Here is a 19513-nt window from a genome sequence, read left to right on the forward strand (position 1 = left end):
GGTACAAGGCATTCAGGATATTTTGAAATTCTATTGATATCGATGTGTTGTAAAAAAAATAATTTAAATTTAATTAATATAATTTTATTGGTACATAAAAAATAACCTAAAATAACCTATGTACCTAAATAAAACTAAATAAAATCTAAAAAGTCTTCAAAACCATCGCATTGAGGCATAGTACCCAAGATGCTGACAGAATTGCCCCATGGAATGGCCAAACTAAAAGGGTCATTTTAGGACCTAAGGACCTTTTTGGTGTTCATGATATCACTGCACTCGCCATTCGTCCACCGCTATTAGATGTTTGCTTAAATCCCAACCTGTAACAAGCGTAAGAAACATCATCATCAAAATTATTTATGAATCATTGAAAACAGGAATTAGGAGTTTAGACCGTTCTCTTTGCTACATTGCTTGTTGGCAGTGGCGTTCCTAGGGCCTTGAATTTGAGCAAGCCCAGTTACCGAAAGGATAAATTAAACTCGTCATGATCTCTAAGTCATCGTTCTTGATGTTCTAAATAATAAACAATATCAACTCATCTTTGTAAAACACTACGATTAAGGTCAACACGCGAATTATGATTGGGAATTTCGATTGATAATTGATTGTATAAAGAAGTTTCTATGCGCTGTTTTGTCAAAATTGAAGAAGAAATAACAGAACTCCAAGTGTTTCTGTTAATTATGGTCTCTTTAATTTTTATAGTGCCTGATGAGTTATGTCATATTAACCAGACGCGTTCCAACCATTATTTTTATTAGAAAAAATGCAATACCAACAAACAATTTATTTGATTGGGAGCATCAAACAGATCCATTAGACTGTCTTTAATGGGTTAAGTTTGAGAAATACATAAGTCAGGTGTAGGTTTCGGTGAAGTAAAGAGATGTATTTTTTTTAGGAAATTCTAATAGTTTACCTTTTGTTCCGAAATGAAATTCACAAAATAATTAACATTTTATAGCAATGAGGATATAAACACTTTTAACTTTTGCTCAATAATGAATATACTCTTTGCTAACGTTACTGCAAGCACTACGTTACTCTGGCAGACTAGTAGACTCTGTGGTAGCAACCAGCCGAACGCAGTAGGATGACATTAGGTGTCGCGCCGAAATATCACTATCGCGCTCTTCGCGTGTCTTCGTACGCGATCGGAGGTCCCGCTTTGTTTAGCTTACATTATATACTAGTTGTTTCCCGCGACTTCGTCTACGTTTGATTTTGTTTTTTGATGTGGCATTAAATTTAGTTGTAGTTCTAAAAAAAATTAAAGTGTTCAGTATCGCTAAGCCTTAAATGAGGGGTTAGCTGCTGTCCGCTGAGGAGTTCTGTTCTCTATCTCCAACCATAATTTGGACAAAATTAAACACATATTTTAACCTCTATAGTACCAAAATAATTATTCAAATGGGTTATAATTTGACGGAGTTCATCCCCTCTCCCAAAGGAACCGCGCTTTTAATGTCGGGATAAAAAGTATCCTATATTACTTCTAACACTTCCAAGAATATTGTACACATATTCTTTCAGGTCTTAAGTTTCATGAGGATCGGTTGAGTAGTTTTTGCGTGAAAGCGTAACAAACAAACTTCCACATTTATAATATAAGTAGGGATAGGGATATTATTCACAGATTAACGATTATTGATTAGTAACTATTTAGGAGTTTATTATAGTTTTTTTGAGTTGTAAAGTGCATGCATTTCACTGGTTTATTTTTGTAAATTAAAGTTTATATTGTTAAATATGAGATCAAATTGTTTGGAAATTCTAACTTGTCGCGAGCTAACGTGAGTTCAAACATTAATTAGCAAACAAAAGGTAAACTAAATTTTTTTTGGAAATAAACAGCTCGTAACTTCACCGAAACTTATGCCAGACTTGTGCATTTCTCAAACTTAGGCCCAGATAAATAGCCAAGCTATGTCTTAAGCCAATTAAGCGCTTAGCATCCGTTCTCAGCATTGAAACCCTTAAATATACAGTAAAAGTATAAAATTAATTATTTGGCGTGCGCTGAGATAAATATTGATGATACATAAATATTATGTGCTACATAGTTAAAGTACTCATTATTATCTACAAAAAAGTACTCGAGGGAATATATCTAACTATCATAGTTAAGTCACAATAGCTTTTGTGACTTATTTTATGAAATCGCCGGTAGAAACAAAAGTTGATTTCATTAGTTTCGCAGTATTAATCGCAGATAAATAGTTTTATCATCAACGGTATTTATATAGCAGTAAAATACGTTAATTTATTGCAATCGGACATGCGATCGCGAGGACTATACCGAAACTAAATTGTTTTTTTTTTTATGTGAACATCTATAGACCTGATTTTTGGCGTGGCGACACAGGCCGTGAATTTTTGTATTTCGTATTTATGGAATATTAATTTTGTAATAAAACAGTCATTATTAACCGACTTACAAAAAGGAGTGGTTATCCATCTGCTTTTTTTTTTATTTTTTATTGTGGAACAAATTTGTAATGCTTTATCTTTTCATTATGCAATATCTGCAATAACTTACAGAAAACAATTTCGATGTTTCACATCTGCCATCCCGTGATCATACGTTTTTTTTTTTTAATAATTTAATTTAACATTTTTTTTCCAAGAATACCCAACTTAAAAATACGTTTTAAAACAAAAACAAACGCCGACGAAGTAGCGAGCAACAGCTAGTTATGTATGGTTTTACCTGTTCTTAATAGTCCCATCCTGAAATTCCTCCACTCCTTCAATACGATGTCATTCACATATCTTAGCAATTTGTAAGATGGCTCAAAGTTTAAACCGGACCCTTTGGCAGCTGCTCGATTCCATTCCTGTAGGGTCTTACACACTTGAGCGAATGGCTTCAAGTCAGACATTTTAGCAGAAACCTGGAATTTTATAAATTGAAAATTATTGACTTTGGATAACTTAACCTCTTAAAATCGAAATATGAAAGTTAAATAGAATGACAGAGTCTACTTTACTGGGAAAAGGAATCCTAGTATAGCCTATTTTTTCATACTTTCGCTTCAAATATTAGCTTAATGTATTATTAAGAAATACTAAAAATTATAAAAAAACCTTCTTAAATTTGACACACACAGAGATTATAGTCAATGGCTTGCTTGTAATGGAATCCAAACTAATTAATGATAAATGCACAAGTGTTTCACACCGTAACCTAAGCAACCTATCATACCATAGAGTTAGAGCATCCATAGAGTTACTCTCCTCTCCGTCCTATCTACGTACTATCTCTAACTCTCTAACTCTATGCCAAAAATCAAGTACTCAAGTAGTCAAGGCTGTAGCCTGTTACTCTGTACGTTTAAATCATTAAATATTTCATATATTTATTTGTTTGGCGCAGTTTGCAGCAACCCTGCTTTCTGAGCCCAAGGCCGTGGGTGCGATTCCCACTACTGGAAAATGTTTGTGTTTTTCGCATGAATGTTTTTTAGTGTTTGGGTGTTTATATATATGTTCTAAGTATTTATACATATTATTCAAAAAAAAAATTCATCAGTCTTCTTAGTACCCATAACACAAGCTACGCTTACTTTGGAGCTAGATGGCGGTGTGTGTGTGTATTGTCGTAGTATATTTATTTATTTATTCAAATCGCGGTTAAATGACTATTTCCTGTCCAATATTCGCCTATTACACTATAATATATTATGTAATGTATAAATATAATATATATAATAAGTATGTAAAGTATATGTGATGGATATAATTTTCAAATTTACCTATTGCACTTATTGTTTTGTTACCCTAGTTTTCTATTTGTATGTGCAATTGACTTTCTATTCTATTCTATCCTACTTTTTATTCCAGGAAACACAGTTCCCGCGGGATTTTTAAAAAGCGTAAGTCAAAATTATATCAAATGCCACTTACCAAGTAATCGTTGTTTATGGACACAGTTATAAGAGCTAGCAGCACAGCGTGGAAGTAAGCGCACAAAATATCTTCGACCGCAGCGTTATTTTTCAGAAAAACGTGCATAATCCTAGCACTGGTGTCAGGAAATACAATGTAGTTCTTGTCGGCATATATTTCTTTTATCTTCTTCAAGTATGAGGCTTCTGAGGTGTATTTCGTTATGCACCTTAACGACTGGCCAAGTTTTATTTGGAATCCGGAAATTTTTAAATCTGTAAATAAACATCAGTATTTACATAAATATTGTATGAAAAGAGAGATATACAACATGTAACTGAATTATTGCGGAATGCATTATTGAAGGATGCATATTTATTTCTCCATAAAAACTAATTAAAAACATTCGAAGTGTTTAATTATAACAACTCTATTGAAGATAAAAGACCGCCACGCGCATAGTATTTTTATTCTTATGGACCTCATAAGAAGGCTCAGTCACTCAGCGATAGAGAGAGCTATCTCTATGCGATAAAATCAGAAATGTGGAGATTCGTATAAGAACCAGAGTAACCGACATAGCTCAACGAGTCGCGAAGCTGAAGTGGCAATGGGCCGGGAAAATTGTTGGGAGAAAGGATTGACGCTGGGGTCCCAAGGTGCTGGAATGGCAGCCCCAAACTTGTAAGCGCAGTGTTGGTCGACCCCCAACGAGGTGGACAGACGACATTAAGCGTGTCGCAGGTAGCCGCTGGATCCAAGCGGCACAGAACCGAGGAATTTGGAACTCCCTACGAAAGACTTATGTCCAGCAGTGGACATCTATCGGTGGATATGATGATGACGGTGAAGATGTACGCGTAAAAACAGGTGCACTGTTCTCTCTCGCTCTCATAGACCGAAGACAGATCAGACGCGTCAGTTTAACGTGCTTTCCGAGGCACGGGGATGAATCACTGCCAATTTCCAAACTCCAGATATTTTTTTAATAATTTTTATTAGTGTTTTTATCTAAACTTGGAGGAATTATCAATTACCTAAATTTAAAATGCATATAAAAATTTTCGGAACAGACAAGATTTGAACCTGCGACTCTCTGGCAATCGCGGCCTGAGCGCTTTCTCCAATATAGCTACGGGTCTCCTTGCCAGAGAGTCGCAGGTACAAATCCTGTCGGTCCCGAAAATTTTTATATGCATTTTTAATCCCGAAAAAAACCTTTTGAATGTTATCAAAAGATAATAAAAATCACCCAATAAATTCTGCCCGAGCTGGTAAAATATGATCGGTTCACTTCTGTTTATTTCACAGGGGTTGGACACGACCTCCTTCTTCAGATAGCTGTCTATCACCAAGAGGTATCGCGGTTCGTTTAAAGTCCTCAGGCAAACCGCCCGTACCGCCAAATAGTTGAAGACAATATGGAGTACCATCATCAGCATAATTAAGCCGATATTATTTCTGAAAAAATATAAAAGGTACAGTCAACTTAGGTAACTGAATGAAAACTAACTAAAGCACAGTGGTTATTCAATTGGAAAGGTTAATGGACTAACTTATGTAATTATTGTATAGATTATTCATAAAAATATTTTTCAATTATCATAGTACCCATAGCGCAATCTACGCTTACTTTGGGTCTAGAGGGCGATGTGTGTATTGTCGTATAATATTTATCAATTTAATTCCGACGGCCGACTGGCGCCTTGGGCAGCGCCTCTTCATTCTGAGTCCTAGGCCGTGGATTCGATTCCCACAACTGGAAAATGTTTGTGTGATGAACATGATTGTTTTTCAGTTTCTGGGCGTTTATCTGTATATAATAAGTATATATGTGTATTATATTCATAAAAATATTCAACAGCTATCTTAGTACCCGTAACACAAACTACGCTTACTTTGGGGCTTGATGGCGATGTGTGTATTGTCGTAGTATATTTATATATTTATTATTTATTCTATCCCGTGAAAACTGGCATTTCCCACGGGATTTCAAACAACGAGGAAACTGCAAAATGGGGTTAAAAAAAAACTACGAGTTTCTTTCCGGCTTTACTCGGTAGAATCTGCTTTCCGAACCGGTGGTACTACAAACCGACTGACTTACGTTCCAAAGTGCTTATAACTAGGTCTTTTTTTTATCCAGAGTAAATGCCTGAAACATACCACTCCATTAGTGGAAACGGGTTAGTTATGTGGGACTTCCAACCATTAAAAACTCTGTGTGTCCCTCGACATACCTTTAAGTGAGAGTACGTGATTAACTTATGTTAACACTCTTAAGAAACTAGGCCTACTTAAAATAAATTAATTTTAAATTTGAATTTAATACCAACTTTCGAAGCGGTGGGCACGTGTATTCTACACGGTATACCCCAAACCACCTCATCGCATCACCCACCCACGCAATTAATTGGTTTTATCGGCTCGGAATAATAAAATTGTTAAAATGTTAATATTGGAAACGAGCAACTGTTGTTTTCCTTGCTGGGTAGAATCGGCCTCCCGGCAAACAGACAGTCCAGTTATTTCTAAACTATTTTAGGCGTACTCTCAATTAAATAGGTCTAAGCTCTCAATTTACTATAAAAGATATCTCTTTATTTCTTAATACTTACTGCAGTTAAATTTAAATTTAATATTTTCATGGTTAATCAACATTTCTTAAATATAGTTCAACGATTACACGTGTACATACCACGATTGTATTATGGGATTTGTCAAGGTATATGTCGATCATATTTATCGAGGTATTGTAGTATGGATTTCGTTTTCGTGTTTTTGTTTTCGATATACTACACTAACAACGTCACTTTTGAATAGAGAAGCTTTTTGGGTTTGCATAATTCTACCACTGGATTCCACACTTTTCCTAATTTAAAGCCGTCCTCACGATTGTAGTTTTTGGAATATAGTGACGGTCGGTGGAGAGAACTTTAGGGTCATGTAGCTCTAAACAGTGCTGGATGCCCCCTCGTAGAATCATTATCGTGGTATTCACCCGTTGCACTATATTTAAGAAATGTTAAATTTAAATGTTATAAAACCGTAATAAAGACGGACGTCTTAAGAATGCGGGCCACAGTCAGTAAAACAAATGTTATAAAACCGTAATAAACGCGGACGTCTTAAGAACGCGGGCCAGTTAGTAAATTATAAAATGATAGTTTACCCTATATATGTTATGATGAGCAACGCCGCTATTGATGCCACTAAGTTGACAGCTGTTTCTTGAGCCGAATCCTTGGCGGATACGTCGCCCATGTTCCCTCGAATGGCGTGGTGCTGGGTCATTGCGACCCTTGTAGCGCTGCCTACAGTGCAATAATAAATTCGAATGTGTTTTATTCATATAGACCTATCACAGGCACTTATGAAGCGTTCATACATATTTGTTGCCATTATTGTGAGGTGTCTAATCGCTTTTGTTATCACCATCTCACAGTCAAATTAAAATTTTGCTAAAGCAGTTCATGGCCAAGGTGAATACACGTGATCCTTATTAATATAGGATTTTTTATATAACCTTTGAATTTACTGAGAAGCATCTCTAAATAAATGTTTAATATGAGCATAAGTGTTAAAATAAACTAAATTAAAAACTATTTTTAAACAATTTAATTTATTTACGGTCTACGGATACGAGCTATTTTTATGCAAAATTTTTTCAACATAATTTGAGGTGAAACACAAGTGAGCAACTTTATACTTTTTAATGTGACGCTTTTCTGGTGTATAAAGTATTCAATGTCTATCTAAAGGATGCTGCATAGCGCCTTTTTAACGAAAATTTCGAAGAGATTTCGATTTTTTTGAAAATTTTCATATTTCGTTCATCTAACAGGTAGTAAGTATTTCTAAAGTTTCAGCAATTAATTATCATTCCTAACATTTTACCCGATATTGTTATTTAGTCAAAATGGTGCTATTTACAGCTTCTGGAAACTAGGTTTAACGTAAATGAAATATACTCATCTCCAATCTCGTTTGCAACATGTGGTTTGAATGAAATAAATTGTAAGTCCATAGTTAGTAAGAAATCACGAGCAACGACTATCGTCAATAATACTGGTTGTTCGTTTTACTGTCCTTTGGAAACAATTACTACTCATATTAATTACTATATATAGAGAACCGAACCACATTTTAAACTTCTACCAATTGTACATTAAGTTTCAACTATGCTTGTTTTTCCCACCATCACCAGTTACATCAACTTCGACTTCCAAATTACTGCCAATGACTCCTAAAGATTGGACAGTATACTATGGTGTGATTGACCGGTTATAAAATGGATGGAATCGAGAAATCTTTACTAATATTATATAGGCACACCTATAGCAATAAGAGTATTTTGAGAACAATTAAAAGTTTCGAATGAATCTGCAAATATCGTTTATTATATTAAAACAAGAGCGTTAACAATATTGAATTAAAACTGTTGTAATCGATTTCAGTAAGAATGATACCTAAGTTTGGAATTAAACATGTCCGCTAGGCATCTATAATTGGCAACTAGCGCCATCTAGTGTCAGTTGTGGGAACTGTCAATAGCGTCATCTAGTGACAGTTGTGGGAATTAGTAACTAGCGCCATCTAGTGACAGTTAAAGGAACGAGTAACTAGCGCCATCTAGTAACAGTTCTGGGAACGCCATCTAGTGACAGTTGTGGGAACCAGTAACTAGCGCCATCTAGTAACAGTTCTGGGAACTTGTTGGGAACGCCACCTAGTGACAGTTGTGGGAACCAGTAACTAGCGCCGTCTAGTAACAGTTTTGGGAACTGTTTTGTAGCGCCATCTCGTGACCGTTAAAGGAACCAGTAACAACCGCCATCTAGTGGCGTTTGTGGGAACCAGTAACTAGCGCCATCTCGTGGCAGTTGTGGGTGTGGTTTATAATGTATTCAATGTCTATCTAAAGGATGCTGCATAGCGCCCTGTTAACGAAAATTTCGAAGAGATTTCGATTTTTTGAAAACTAAAGTGAACGTAGACGCAGTCGCGGGCACTAGCTAGTTCGCCTATAATTTATTTTCGAAAATCTGTAAACGTAACGTCGTAATATTATTTTCAAACACCTATTAGACAAGGACATTATAATTATAACTCATAAGAACTGGCGAATTTAAGTTTATTTGTTTTTTGTTTGAACAATAACATAAGGTTTCCTAATTTGACTACGGTACCCTAAAAAAAGAAGCTGAATGTGTGGGTTTTCTGCAATACTTTTCGTCCTCCTTACCACTCGTGTAAACGGTTCTTTCCCTATGATCAGTTTTGATCTCGGTGACCGCTATTAAACTCCGCTATCTCTAGATATACAGTGCCGCAACCAGTCTATTATAAATTAACAGCAAATCAAAGTTTAAGCATACCTTTCGCAAAGGTGTGTGAGGTCTACCATACCGCACTTGGTGGGCTCGGTCCTCAACCCCTCCTTAATTGAGAGGAGACCCGTGCCCTGTAGTAGGTCGGTAATGTGTCGATAATGATGATGATGATAAAAGTTGCATTCCTGAATCCGGTTCTGTATATGAGTGTCGTATAGCCGGCGCAATCAATATGTAATATCACGGTTTAAAATTATTTCTTTAGTTCGGGATTTTACAATAATATTACAGAGATAGTGAAAATTAACCGTGTTATGAGTTATCAAAATGATTGATTTGTCATTTTCTTAAAAATTTCATCTCATAACGGTTTACGGTACGCGCAAGGAAATGGGTTTTAAGAAGATCTTTTTTCGTGTAATGTTATTTTTTGTTATTTCTTTAGTTATTTTAATAACAAATTAAACATCATATTGAAACAATTGTCGTAATAAAAAGAAAATAAACGGAATCGTTAAATAAATAGAAAATAAATACTAATGAAACTCCATGATAAATGCTCAAGTGAGTTAAATTTGTTGGTGATTTTTTGCATAGAAATAGTTTATGACCCGAAGCGTCATATAAGCTATAGGTAAGTAGGTAGGTATCATTATCATCATCACAGCGAACACAACTGCACCACGGAGGCATTTAAAGTTATTAGTTTTTAACATTTATTTACATTATTCAATTTTTTTAACAGACACCACCATTTGGCAAGTTGAACGATATTTACATTGTCCACGATGCCAACGCTTCTACGTCATTCGGTAAGTGTATAATAATATTAAATCCTTTATCATAGATTTCAAAAAGAAAGTGGATATTAATTCGGTCGTTTAAATATTTTTACTTTTTATATATGTTCTGGGCATAACTCCGTCAAAGACGTGCAAAGTCTACGAGGGGCATGTCAGTCAATCTTGAGCTTTAGATGTTAAACCTCGTGTGCCTCACTGTAATAACGATTCGGACTACTTTATATTAAGTGTTGTTTAAATTAATGGAAGCATTGGTTTCTTCTTCTTAGACCAGGGCGCGTTTGGAACCCTCGTAGATTGGGTTTTAGTTGACGAATTTATTTATCGCCATAAACTCACTTCTATGTTATATTTTACATGTAATGTACGCATCAAAAGTGCTATATATGTGCCTATTTGGATAAAGAAATATTAGACTTTTGACTTTGACTTAGAATATATTAATATTCAAAGTCAAAGTCAAAAGTCTAATATTTCTTAAAAACCAGGTTTAAAATAACAGAATTTCAAAATATATTTTAAAAAATGCCGCGTAATCTTTCCTATACCACCGCAGGACGTCATCTGTGGGTAAATAAAGCGATCGAGTAGAACATGGAAATGGATTGAAAATCATATTGGTGATATTTAAAACCACATTTTACAATTACTTTCGTTACTACTCCTCCTAATAAAATATTCATTAATGTTTTTAATACTACTATTATTCATCAATTCTTCTCTCCAGTTTTATTAACAAAAAAGAAAGTAATCGCGAAAAGAACGCTGTCAGTAAGTAATGTTTGCTTTGAGCTTGTTTACACACAGATGACGTCACAGGCCTGTACCTCTGTTTCAATGATAATGAACCACAGCTTAAAAATGAGATCATTTTTAAGTTTTGATTGTGGATTTAATTATATAATGATTATTTCATTAAAATATCAAGTGGACAATAATTTTATTCTATATAGATACATTTTAGATTCCTTCGAATTTACTGTCTGATTGCCTATCACACCAGCAACAATTTCCTTCAGACCAGAACACAGCAATGCTGTGGTGTGTTCTGGTGGTGTGAGATTAGATTTTAATCTAGAGAAAGTGATTCTGTCTTACCCGCAACACCAACAATGGATTTCATGACAGTGCTCACACACAAAGCAAAGGTAGTGTAGCCGCCGAACAGTGGCAACGCTATTTCAATGCACATGGCTGCGTCATTTAGTGTATCTGCGTACAAGCGCCACTTTTTACTATAAGAATCCAGGGAGCTCCTGTAAAACAGAATATGTTAATGAGCATTTTTTTCAAAATAATGTTTCTTATTTTTTTTTATTTCACTACAAACTTTCTTAAAACTTTCTTATTTTTTTTATTTAACTACAAGTTAGCCCCTGACTTCAATCTCCTAATGGGGGCTAACCAGTTTGGGGTATGACAGTAATAGTTTTCTACAACTTCTCTTTCTGCGACTTCCTACCGGAACGCTTAACCGCTTAGTGTGACGACTTTGTCGTTATCCTCCCACCAGATTGGACTAGAGAAATTTCAGAAATTATAAATTCTGTAGTTGCTTTCTTGGGGATAGAACCTGCTACCTCCCACATAAAACCACAACACTCACTGTGCTGGGGAGGTCGCCCAAGACTTCGACTTCATATTTTTGATGTTTGTCCATAAATGATTTATTATATTTTTATATAATATATGCCACGAGAAGAAAATATAGAGTTAGTTGAATTAGTGACAAAGAAGTGACATGAGAAGAAAATATAGATTTGTACAGCTTTGTAAGTAAGTTGCTTGTAAGCTACATCAGATATAGTAATAAATGTAATCATAATCGTCACCAGCTTGCAATCATCCACTGTTGGACATAGGCCTTTTTGAGTCCATGCCATCAGACAAGGGCCTCCGCCTTTCTCATCCAGCCATTTTCAGCTACCTTTTAATAAAATAATATATAACAAACGTAAAGGGAATTGTTTATTTAAAAATATTATTATATAACTATTCACAATAGTTTCACCAGATTTAAATAAATGTTGCTACATAATGTCATTTTATCCAGAGACCTTACTCATCTGCCCCTTATATTTGTCCGTATCTCCTAAACTATGAGGCCCAATCACATGTTGTAAAGGGTAATATTTATATTGACAACTACTGCCAACACAACATGTGCACATGCTCTCTGTAAATTAACTACCATGGCCGAAATTTATCCCAGAGTTTCCCTATACCCCGAAGTTTTGGTCTGTGCGTGTGTTTATTTGGCTCACTGTCACCCTGTTGAACTCACACTTAATTAGGTAGATTGTTTCACATGAGTGAAAGTGCCTGCAAGGTTCTGGTGCTAGACTATTGAACAGAACACTCACCCATGACTATAAGCAAATAATATCCTCCCGAGATGGCCGCATCCGTCCTTAATGACCCATACTATAGTGGCTGCCAAGGGGGTAGAGGCTGTGTTACCAACACCAACTCCTCTCAATACTTCTTGGGTTGCAAGTGTTCCTGTAAAAATTAGATGGACTGATAGATATCTTCATTTAATTAATTGGATGCTTCAAATATTCATCACCATCAACCCCATCACTGGCTAACTCCAGGGCACCGGTCTTCTCTCAGAATGAGAAGCGTATAGGCCGTTAAAATATGAATTCAATAAATTAAAGCCCTAATTTAGAATAGTAGAATTGTTTAATATAGATTAAAGCACCAAAATAAAAAAAAATGCTTACCAGTTATAGTGCTACAAAATGCTTGAGCAGTGTCCCATATCTGGTATGCAAAGTAATCTTTGCTTACACTGTCTGGATATCCTTGTGGTAAAAATATTCTTGCTAAGATTCCTGATACATCACTATGCTGACCATCATTCAACATCACTACTTTTAATTGCTCTGAAAATTCAAAATTTAAATTTATATTCCATTTTGGCAAAACTGACTTATCTGACTGCAGATAATATTATGCAAGATATTTTTGAGAATACTTTTTTTTTTCCTTCTAGCTTTATACAGATTAGCCAATGTAAGGTGGTAGATTTCCTTGTACATTAGATCTGTCACTACTAGTGTTGTGAAATCCATGAGTCTAATAACTCTTCATTCATGAGGGTTGTTGTGATTGCCTTTAAACATGGTAACAAGAGGAGTGAGGTAGTTTTGTTCACTGCATCTTTAAATTGTATTGTCTAATCATATACAGTACAATCTCACTAATCCGGCACTATTAAAAACCGGAGGGTGCCGGATTATTGGAATGTTCGGATTACTGGATTATACTGAAAAAATCATAGGTAATAAATAAAATAAAGCATTTCATAGAGAGAATAAATGTATATAATGTATTAAATTAACATGTAGGTAGATATGTAATTAACTAGTTATGAAATAATCCTTAATTGATAGAGGGGTGAGGGAGGCGTGGGCGGAGGGTGCCGGATAATTGGACGTGCCGATCTATCGAAGTGCCGGATTAGTGAGATTGTACTGTACTAAATTTACCTGCAGGTTGTACGTAGCATCTTTCCTTGGTTGAAGCACCGTAGAGTTCCCTAAACAATATCTCTCCCTGTTGCGTACCCATTAAATCTGTAATTTGTAAATGTAGTCATTTTAATATTTCTGTTTTAAATTTATAATCATATCATAATCATCATCATGTCAACTAATAGACGTCCACAACTGGACATAGTTCTATTATAGGGAGTTCCAAATACCAGTCTTATACTGCTAGGGCCCAGTGGCTCTCCGCAACTTACTTGATCTCATCAGTCAAACTCATCTGGGGTCTACCAATACTACATATACTGGAGCTATGTTGCCTTTTGTGACCCCAACATCTGTCAGCTTTCCAAGTTATGTGCTGTGGCCCATTGGTAATGTAACTTCAAGAATCTTTGAGTTACATTGGTAACTATAGTCCTTCAACGGATCCCCTCATGCCAGATGTGATTGCGTACAGATACTCCAAGCCTTCTTATGAGGCTCAAAGTTAGCGACCATGTTTGAGAGCTATTGGTTATCACTAGCATCACACAATGTTTGAAGAGCGTCTTCAGGCACTAAGATATTTTGGAGAAGATGTCACTGAGTTTCCCTAACACTGCCCATCTGAGTTGGATTCAGTGGTTCAGCTCTTTCTCCATTGGACCTACCTAACTGGATTGTGTGTCCTAAGTATATGTCTCAATGATGACTGGTTGGAGCGAAACATGAGCATTAGACATAATCTTTGTCTTAATAATGTGTATTCTTAGGCCCACCTGTTGAGAGACTACGATGAGTTCATTGAGCATCATATTAAGGTCTCCCAGAGTATCTGCCACAACATCGGCAAACCGAAGTTGATGGATGTACTTGCCGTTTATGTTTATGCACAGTCTGTTCCAATTCATAAGTCTTCCAACTATTAATATCATAAAAGATGGTGTGTGTTTGTTTGCTAACTGACAAAAAAATTAACTTTAATTAAGCCTGGAGTTACTTGAAAGGACGGAGAGTATCCCAAGAAAACAAACGGTTAACGCGAGATTTGTAAAGAACAGTAATGAATACGGACTCTGAGTACAGCTATTTCTTAATAATATATGAATGGTATTTTAAATTTACCTTGGGTTATTGAAACTTGGTAGTAAAAAATACTTACTTTTTTCCTAAACAACTATAACACTGTCTAAATATTTTATGCGCTTTTAGATCGTAAATCGCAAGTTTATCAAAAAATCGTAGTGTAATCTAATCAATGTACTCTGTTATTTTAGAAGTGAAAAATAAATATTTCATTCGAATAACTAAGTAAATTCAAAAAATATCTAACGTAGCAGCTATATTAATATAGCCGGCGGCACCACAGTTTAATGTTGTTTTTTAATTTGTCGTCTTCAGGACAGGCAAAGATCTAAGACCATGCAGCCTATCACAACAGAAGATCAATGAATATAAAATTACTACGTGTCACATTACAGGACCTACGTGTTAATGATCACATTTAATGATTTGTTGACAATGATCACATATTCATGATTGTCAGTCACAGTCAGTATGATTATTGATCTTCAAAGTCTACGTGACATTGGTGAAGTAGAATAAGATAGAAACTGAATACTAGTTTCTTCCTTTATTTACTGTTCGGTGATATCAATGAATTCCACCGGTTTCAGTAAAATGAAATATTAAATCGTATTTGTTACATTTTCACCGAAAAATATATCAATAGTTAGATCTATACATTATTGCAAATATATAATTTTTTTTTTATTTAGTATTACCTATGGAGGGTAGAGGTACCTCTACCCTCCATAGTATTACCGATCGAAGCCATCCACAGAGTACACTGTTATATGTGGATATATTCCGTGGTCTGTGTTGTGGACTGTGTGTGTCATCTTGGCTGTACGGTGATTTGCCTATGCTATACGAATAAAGAAAAATAAAAAGTGTGTGACATCTGTGGGTGTGACGTCAGTATTAAATTATTGCTTTGGGTAAATAATGTTGTTTTTATTGCAGTTTGCAATGTACCTACATTGTAAATAATTTTTATGCCAATTTCTCCATAGTTTTTCGGTTAGAGTTTAAAGCAGTGCTTGAATTTAACGAACCGCTATTTTTGGGTGTTTATATAAATAATTACTACAAAGTGTGCGAGATGTTAACAAAGATCACAAAGTGAAATTTTACGGCGAAAATGTCAAACAAATATATAATAATAAAATGGCTGTGAATTTAGATAGATCTAATTCGAGCAGAAATCTTAGCGTCAAAGTTGCAGGAGACCTAGGAGATGTTGAAGTAGCCGATGCGAGTAGTGACTGTGGTGACAATATTTGTGATAAACAAAAAGTTTCAAGGATTTTTAGTAACGCTAACGTCCTATCGAAGATCCCTCCTAATTTGGTACAAAATTCTGCTGTACCATCTTTTGGCAGAGTCGCGATAACAAACTCTGAGAATGTCCAATTTGGCAACAACACATATTTCAATGGGCCTGTGACTATAAAGCAGATTAAATCTGGCGTAGAGAACAGTTCATACACTAGAAGTGATGAAGAGAACTTTACAGGGACCCATCACTCTGCAAATGGAAAGGTTCAGGAGAGTTGTAAGTTAATTGCTCTTAAATTGCCTTTGCGGTATTAATATTGTCCTCAAAAATAGTAATTAAGCAGATGAGTCAGACTGTAATAAACAGTAGTAAACAGGCATTGCATCTTTTACTTGCTCCATAAGTCTATGGATCACACAGTCTTGGGTTTGATTAATACATCTTAGCATGTTTATGAACTAATCCACTGATAAACCACCTGCTAGGTGGTCAGACAACATAAAGCAAGTTGAAGAGAGTTGTTGGACACTACTGGCACAAGACCATGGATATCCCTATAGAGGACCTATCCACAGCATTGCGTGTCTATTGATTGTGATGATAAAAATGATTACATGCTAAGTTAAATTTTAAATACACTATGGTAATAGGTTTTACAAATTCGTAGTCCCTGACTATGGGTCTCATAAGAAGGCTTGTGCTGAAGAGTCTCTCTGCTGGCAATGAAGAGGTATACTTGGGATTCCTCTAAGTGATTAAATCAGGAATGAGGATTATGTAGAGGAACATAAAGCTGAAGTGGCTACGGGCAGGCACATAGCTCGCACTGGTAATCACAGCGATGGTAGACCCCCCAGAAGGTGAACAGATGACATCAAACAAGTTGCGGAAAGCCACTGGACCCAAGTAGCAAAAGACCAGTGGTATGTACAGGGTATGCAGATATTATAAAATGTAGCAAATCTCCAGTATAGTAACATAAGTGTAGGCGTTTTATAACTCTTACAATGTCTATCCTTAAGTTTTTATAACTTGTATGGGAGATATTATTCATTTTATTTCATCTGCCTGCTTAGTGCATACCCTGTGCATACCCTGTAATCACATCTCTGCACAATAATTTGGGTCTCCCTACAAAAACCCCATGTCCAGCTGTGGACATCCACTGGTTGACATGGTGAATCTATTACAGGATGACCTGGTTAATTACAATATGGTTTGACTGCTGGGCCTGATTTCTGCATCCCCCTCTTTCTATGTGTTGAGATGCCTGATCATTCTGATCTTACTATGACACTGATGTGCTGTAATACACTATGCTAGGCTATACCAAAAATTATTTCTTACTTTTACTGATTTTCCAATTACAGTAATGGACAGATTATTGCACTTTTAATTGGCCTTTATCTTAAACTAAGCTAAACAAAACACAAACATCATCACATGTATCTAATAAAAATATAATACATAAATCTTATCTTTAAAATGACAAAATTATAATTTTGGTGTTTGTTTTGAAACATCTTAATTTTAGGGTTGTTTGACGTGTACATAAATTGACACAGGAATATAGACATTAGATTTGTTCTTACCTGGGTGGGCTGGATATTATAGAATTGTCATAGAATTAAACTAAGTTCAATGTTCTGTTATAAATTAGTCTTACAATTTCTTTTACAGCTGACAAGAAAGAACAAATTTTAGTATGGCACAAAATAACATTTTCTGCAGTGTGTATTACTGTTATAGGAAGTATAATTGCAATAGTACTTGTATTGCAAAATAAGTTTGAACAACAACAACAGCCCTCAAATGTATACTCACAGCCAGACTTTACCACACTGGATTCTCCCGGTAAGTTCAGTATAAAAATATGTATGGCTTATACATGGGAATATGTGATTAACCATCTTATAATATTTAAATTAGAATAAATCAGTATTTTGGAGATAAGCAAAAGTAGTAACTATTGTGCATCACACAGATAGACCCAATTTTATTTTTCTACTATATTTTTAATGATGATAACAGAATGTCTTATTTTATTAACTACATTAAAATACAACAGCTATAGGTTATTATATTAGGTTAATCATAGACTTACTTTGTTAGAGTTATATTGAGTTAAAATGCAATAATTAGATATTTATTTTTTGTAATTGAATAAACTTAATGTAAAAATAATTTTAAACAGATAGATGGCTATACAGGTAATGTTTTATGTTAGTGTCATACATATATACACCAACTCAGAATTCATTAATGCACTGGATTGTGGTATTCTCTTTTGTGATTAATTTTATGTATTTCTAATTTGATATAATTAGTTAAGAGGTAAATATTTGTGTTAAAAAAAGCGGCTGGTGTTTCACCATTTTTGAAATATCATAGTGGAAAGTTGAAGGCTACAAATACTAGCAATGTAACAGTTTTATCAGACATGATTGACCTTTTTACTATTTTGATACTGAACCATAGGAACATTTTTACTCAGATAAATATAACAAAAATTGCCTCTGCATAAGCTAGTTAATATAATATGTTTAATAACAAAACATTAAGAGGAATAATTAATAGTATTTTATGATTTTACATTTTACATAGTGCACAGATTGTATGTGCGAGTTTTAAAAGAAGCACTGAGACACTAAGACTCAGTAATAGCTTGAAATTGCATTTACAAAAATGTTAGTGTTAATTATTGTCACATAATATAGTGTGGAGTATCATAACCTTTTTGGTGTGGCCACTAGTAATTTGTGATCCCATTAGTCTTTACATTGATTTAATATGTTAACTACTGTGTTTTTAAATATAATGACAGCTGATGTTACGGTTGGCACTGCACAGTTTTTCATCTTTGTATGTTTACTACTCTTAGTATTAGTATTAGGGTAAAGTTATGGATCACAAATCTTTCATTATTACTAATCCTTTCTAATATTATAAATGCAAAAGTGTTTGTTTGTCTTTCATATAGGCTACTTTCTATCCCAAGAAAACAAACGGTTCCCATGGGATTTGTATAAAATTGTTATATGCCGACTGTTATATAACCGTGAATGCAAGCAACTAGTACTGTTATTAATACCCCTTAATCGATTAGTACCCATTAGTAAGTTTAATACTAGTTTTGTATAATTGAGGTTATACAAAACTAGTATTATACTGTGGTTATATTGACATATATGGATTTGTGAGTAATAGATATAGATTATGCAGTGGCAATTATTAGTACATTAAATCAATGTCTTTTTTATATTTGCTACTACAGACGTAGACTTTGCCTCTCAACTATTCAGTTTAACACGTTTGCAAGATATGTTTATGTTTAATCATATTAAATATATTATGGTTATGTTGTTTTCAGCTGATACTCCGGTGGTGGGATTCTGTTATGAGAGTTTTCAAGTCATTATTATATCAGTTATCCTGTTGTTATTGACATTTATGTTAATTTCTTATTCATTACTAACAAAGGAGGCCGTCGGTACTAGAATGGTTAATGCTATAATGAAGAATACGGTTCATGAAAACTGCATGGATAAGCATTGCATGCAGTGCAATAATGAAGGTAATATCAAAAGTTGCTTTGCACCGCAACTATTTGTCAATGCTTCTACAAAATCTGATTTACGCGCAAATAGTATCTTTTGTTTCTAG

The 19513-nt window shown here is 34.8% G+C and overlaps 2 protein-coding genes across 3 annotated transcripts in view; one reads left to right on the plus strand and one right to left on the minus strand.

Moving 5' to 3' along the window:
• Window positions 1-98: 98 nt before the first annotated feature.
• On the minus strand, window positions 99-14885 carry LOC120636066 (RUS family member 1). Of its 2 annotated transcripts, XM_039907342.1 has the most exons (11): window positions 14672-14885; window positions 14289-14471; window positions 13528-13614; window positions 12760-12921; window positions 12394-12532; window positions 11129-11286; window positions 7067-7208; window positions 5147-5355; window positions 3913-4169; window positions 2717-2900; window positions 99-323 (listed from the first exon to the last, which is right to left on the minus strand). In XM_039907342.1, the coding sequence occupies exons 3-11, from the start codon at window positions 13607-13609 to the stop codon at window positions 271-273; spliced, it is 1386 nt and encodes a 461-aa protein (XP_039763276.1). In that variant the 5' UTR covers window positions 13610-13614; window positions 14289-14471; window positions 14672-14885; the 3' UTR covers window positions 99-270. The 2 variants fall into 2 exon arrangements, with proteins under 2 accessions (XP_039763276.1, XP_039763275.1); XM_039907341.1 differs by lacking the exon at window positions 14289-14471.
• A 639-nt stretch (window positions 14886-15524) lies between these two features.
• LOC120636446 overlaps window positions 15525-19513 on the plus strand; it is a 96886-nt gene continuing 92897 nt past the window's right edge. The window contains exons 1-3 of the mRNA XM_039907924.1: window positions 15525-16126; window positions 17531-17704; window positions 19221-19424. Of these exons, the coding sequence (XP_039763858.1) occupies window positions 15739-16126; window positions 17531-17704; window positions 19221-19424 (766 nt within the window). The 5' untranslated portion in view covers window positions 15525-15738. The remainder of the gene's footprint in view (window positions 16127-17530; window positions 17705-19220; window positions 19425-19513) is intronic.

This window comes from Pararge aegeria, chromosome Z (assembly GCF_905163445.1).
Source record: "Pararge aegeria chromosome Z, ilParAegt1.1, whole genome shotgun sequence".
In the NCBI taxonomy this organism is placed as follows: Eukaryota; Metazoa; Arthropoda; class Insecta; order Lepidoptera; family Nymphalidae; genus Pararge; species Pararge aegeria.

Coding starts and splice junctions, on each gene's coding strand:
- LOC120636066 (XM_039907341.1), bottom strand. CDS start 13,609: ATGGGTACGCAACAGGGAGAGATATTGTTTAGGGAACTCTACGGTGCT. Junction 12,533..12,759: donor ATTTTGTAGCACTATAACTG/GTAAGCATTTTT, acceptor TAATTTTTACAG/GAACACTTGCAACCCAAGAA. Junction 324..2,716: donor GATGGGACTATTAAGAACAG/GTAAAACCATAC, acceptor CGCTTGTTACAG/GTTGGGATTTAAGCAAACAT.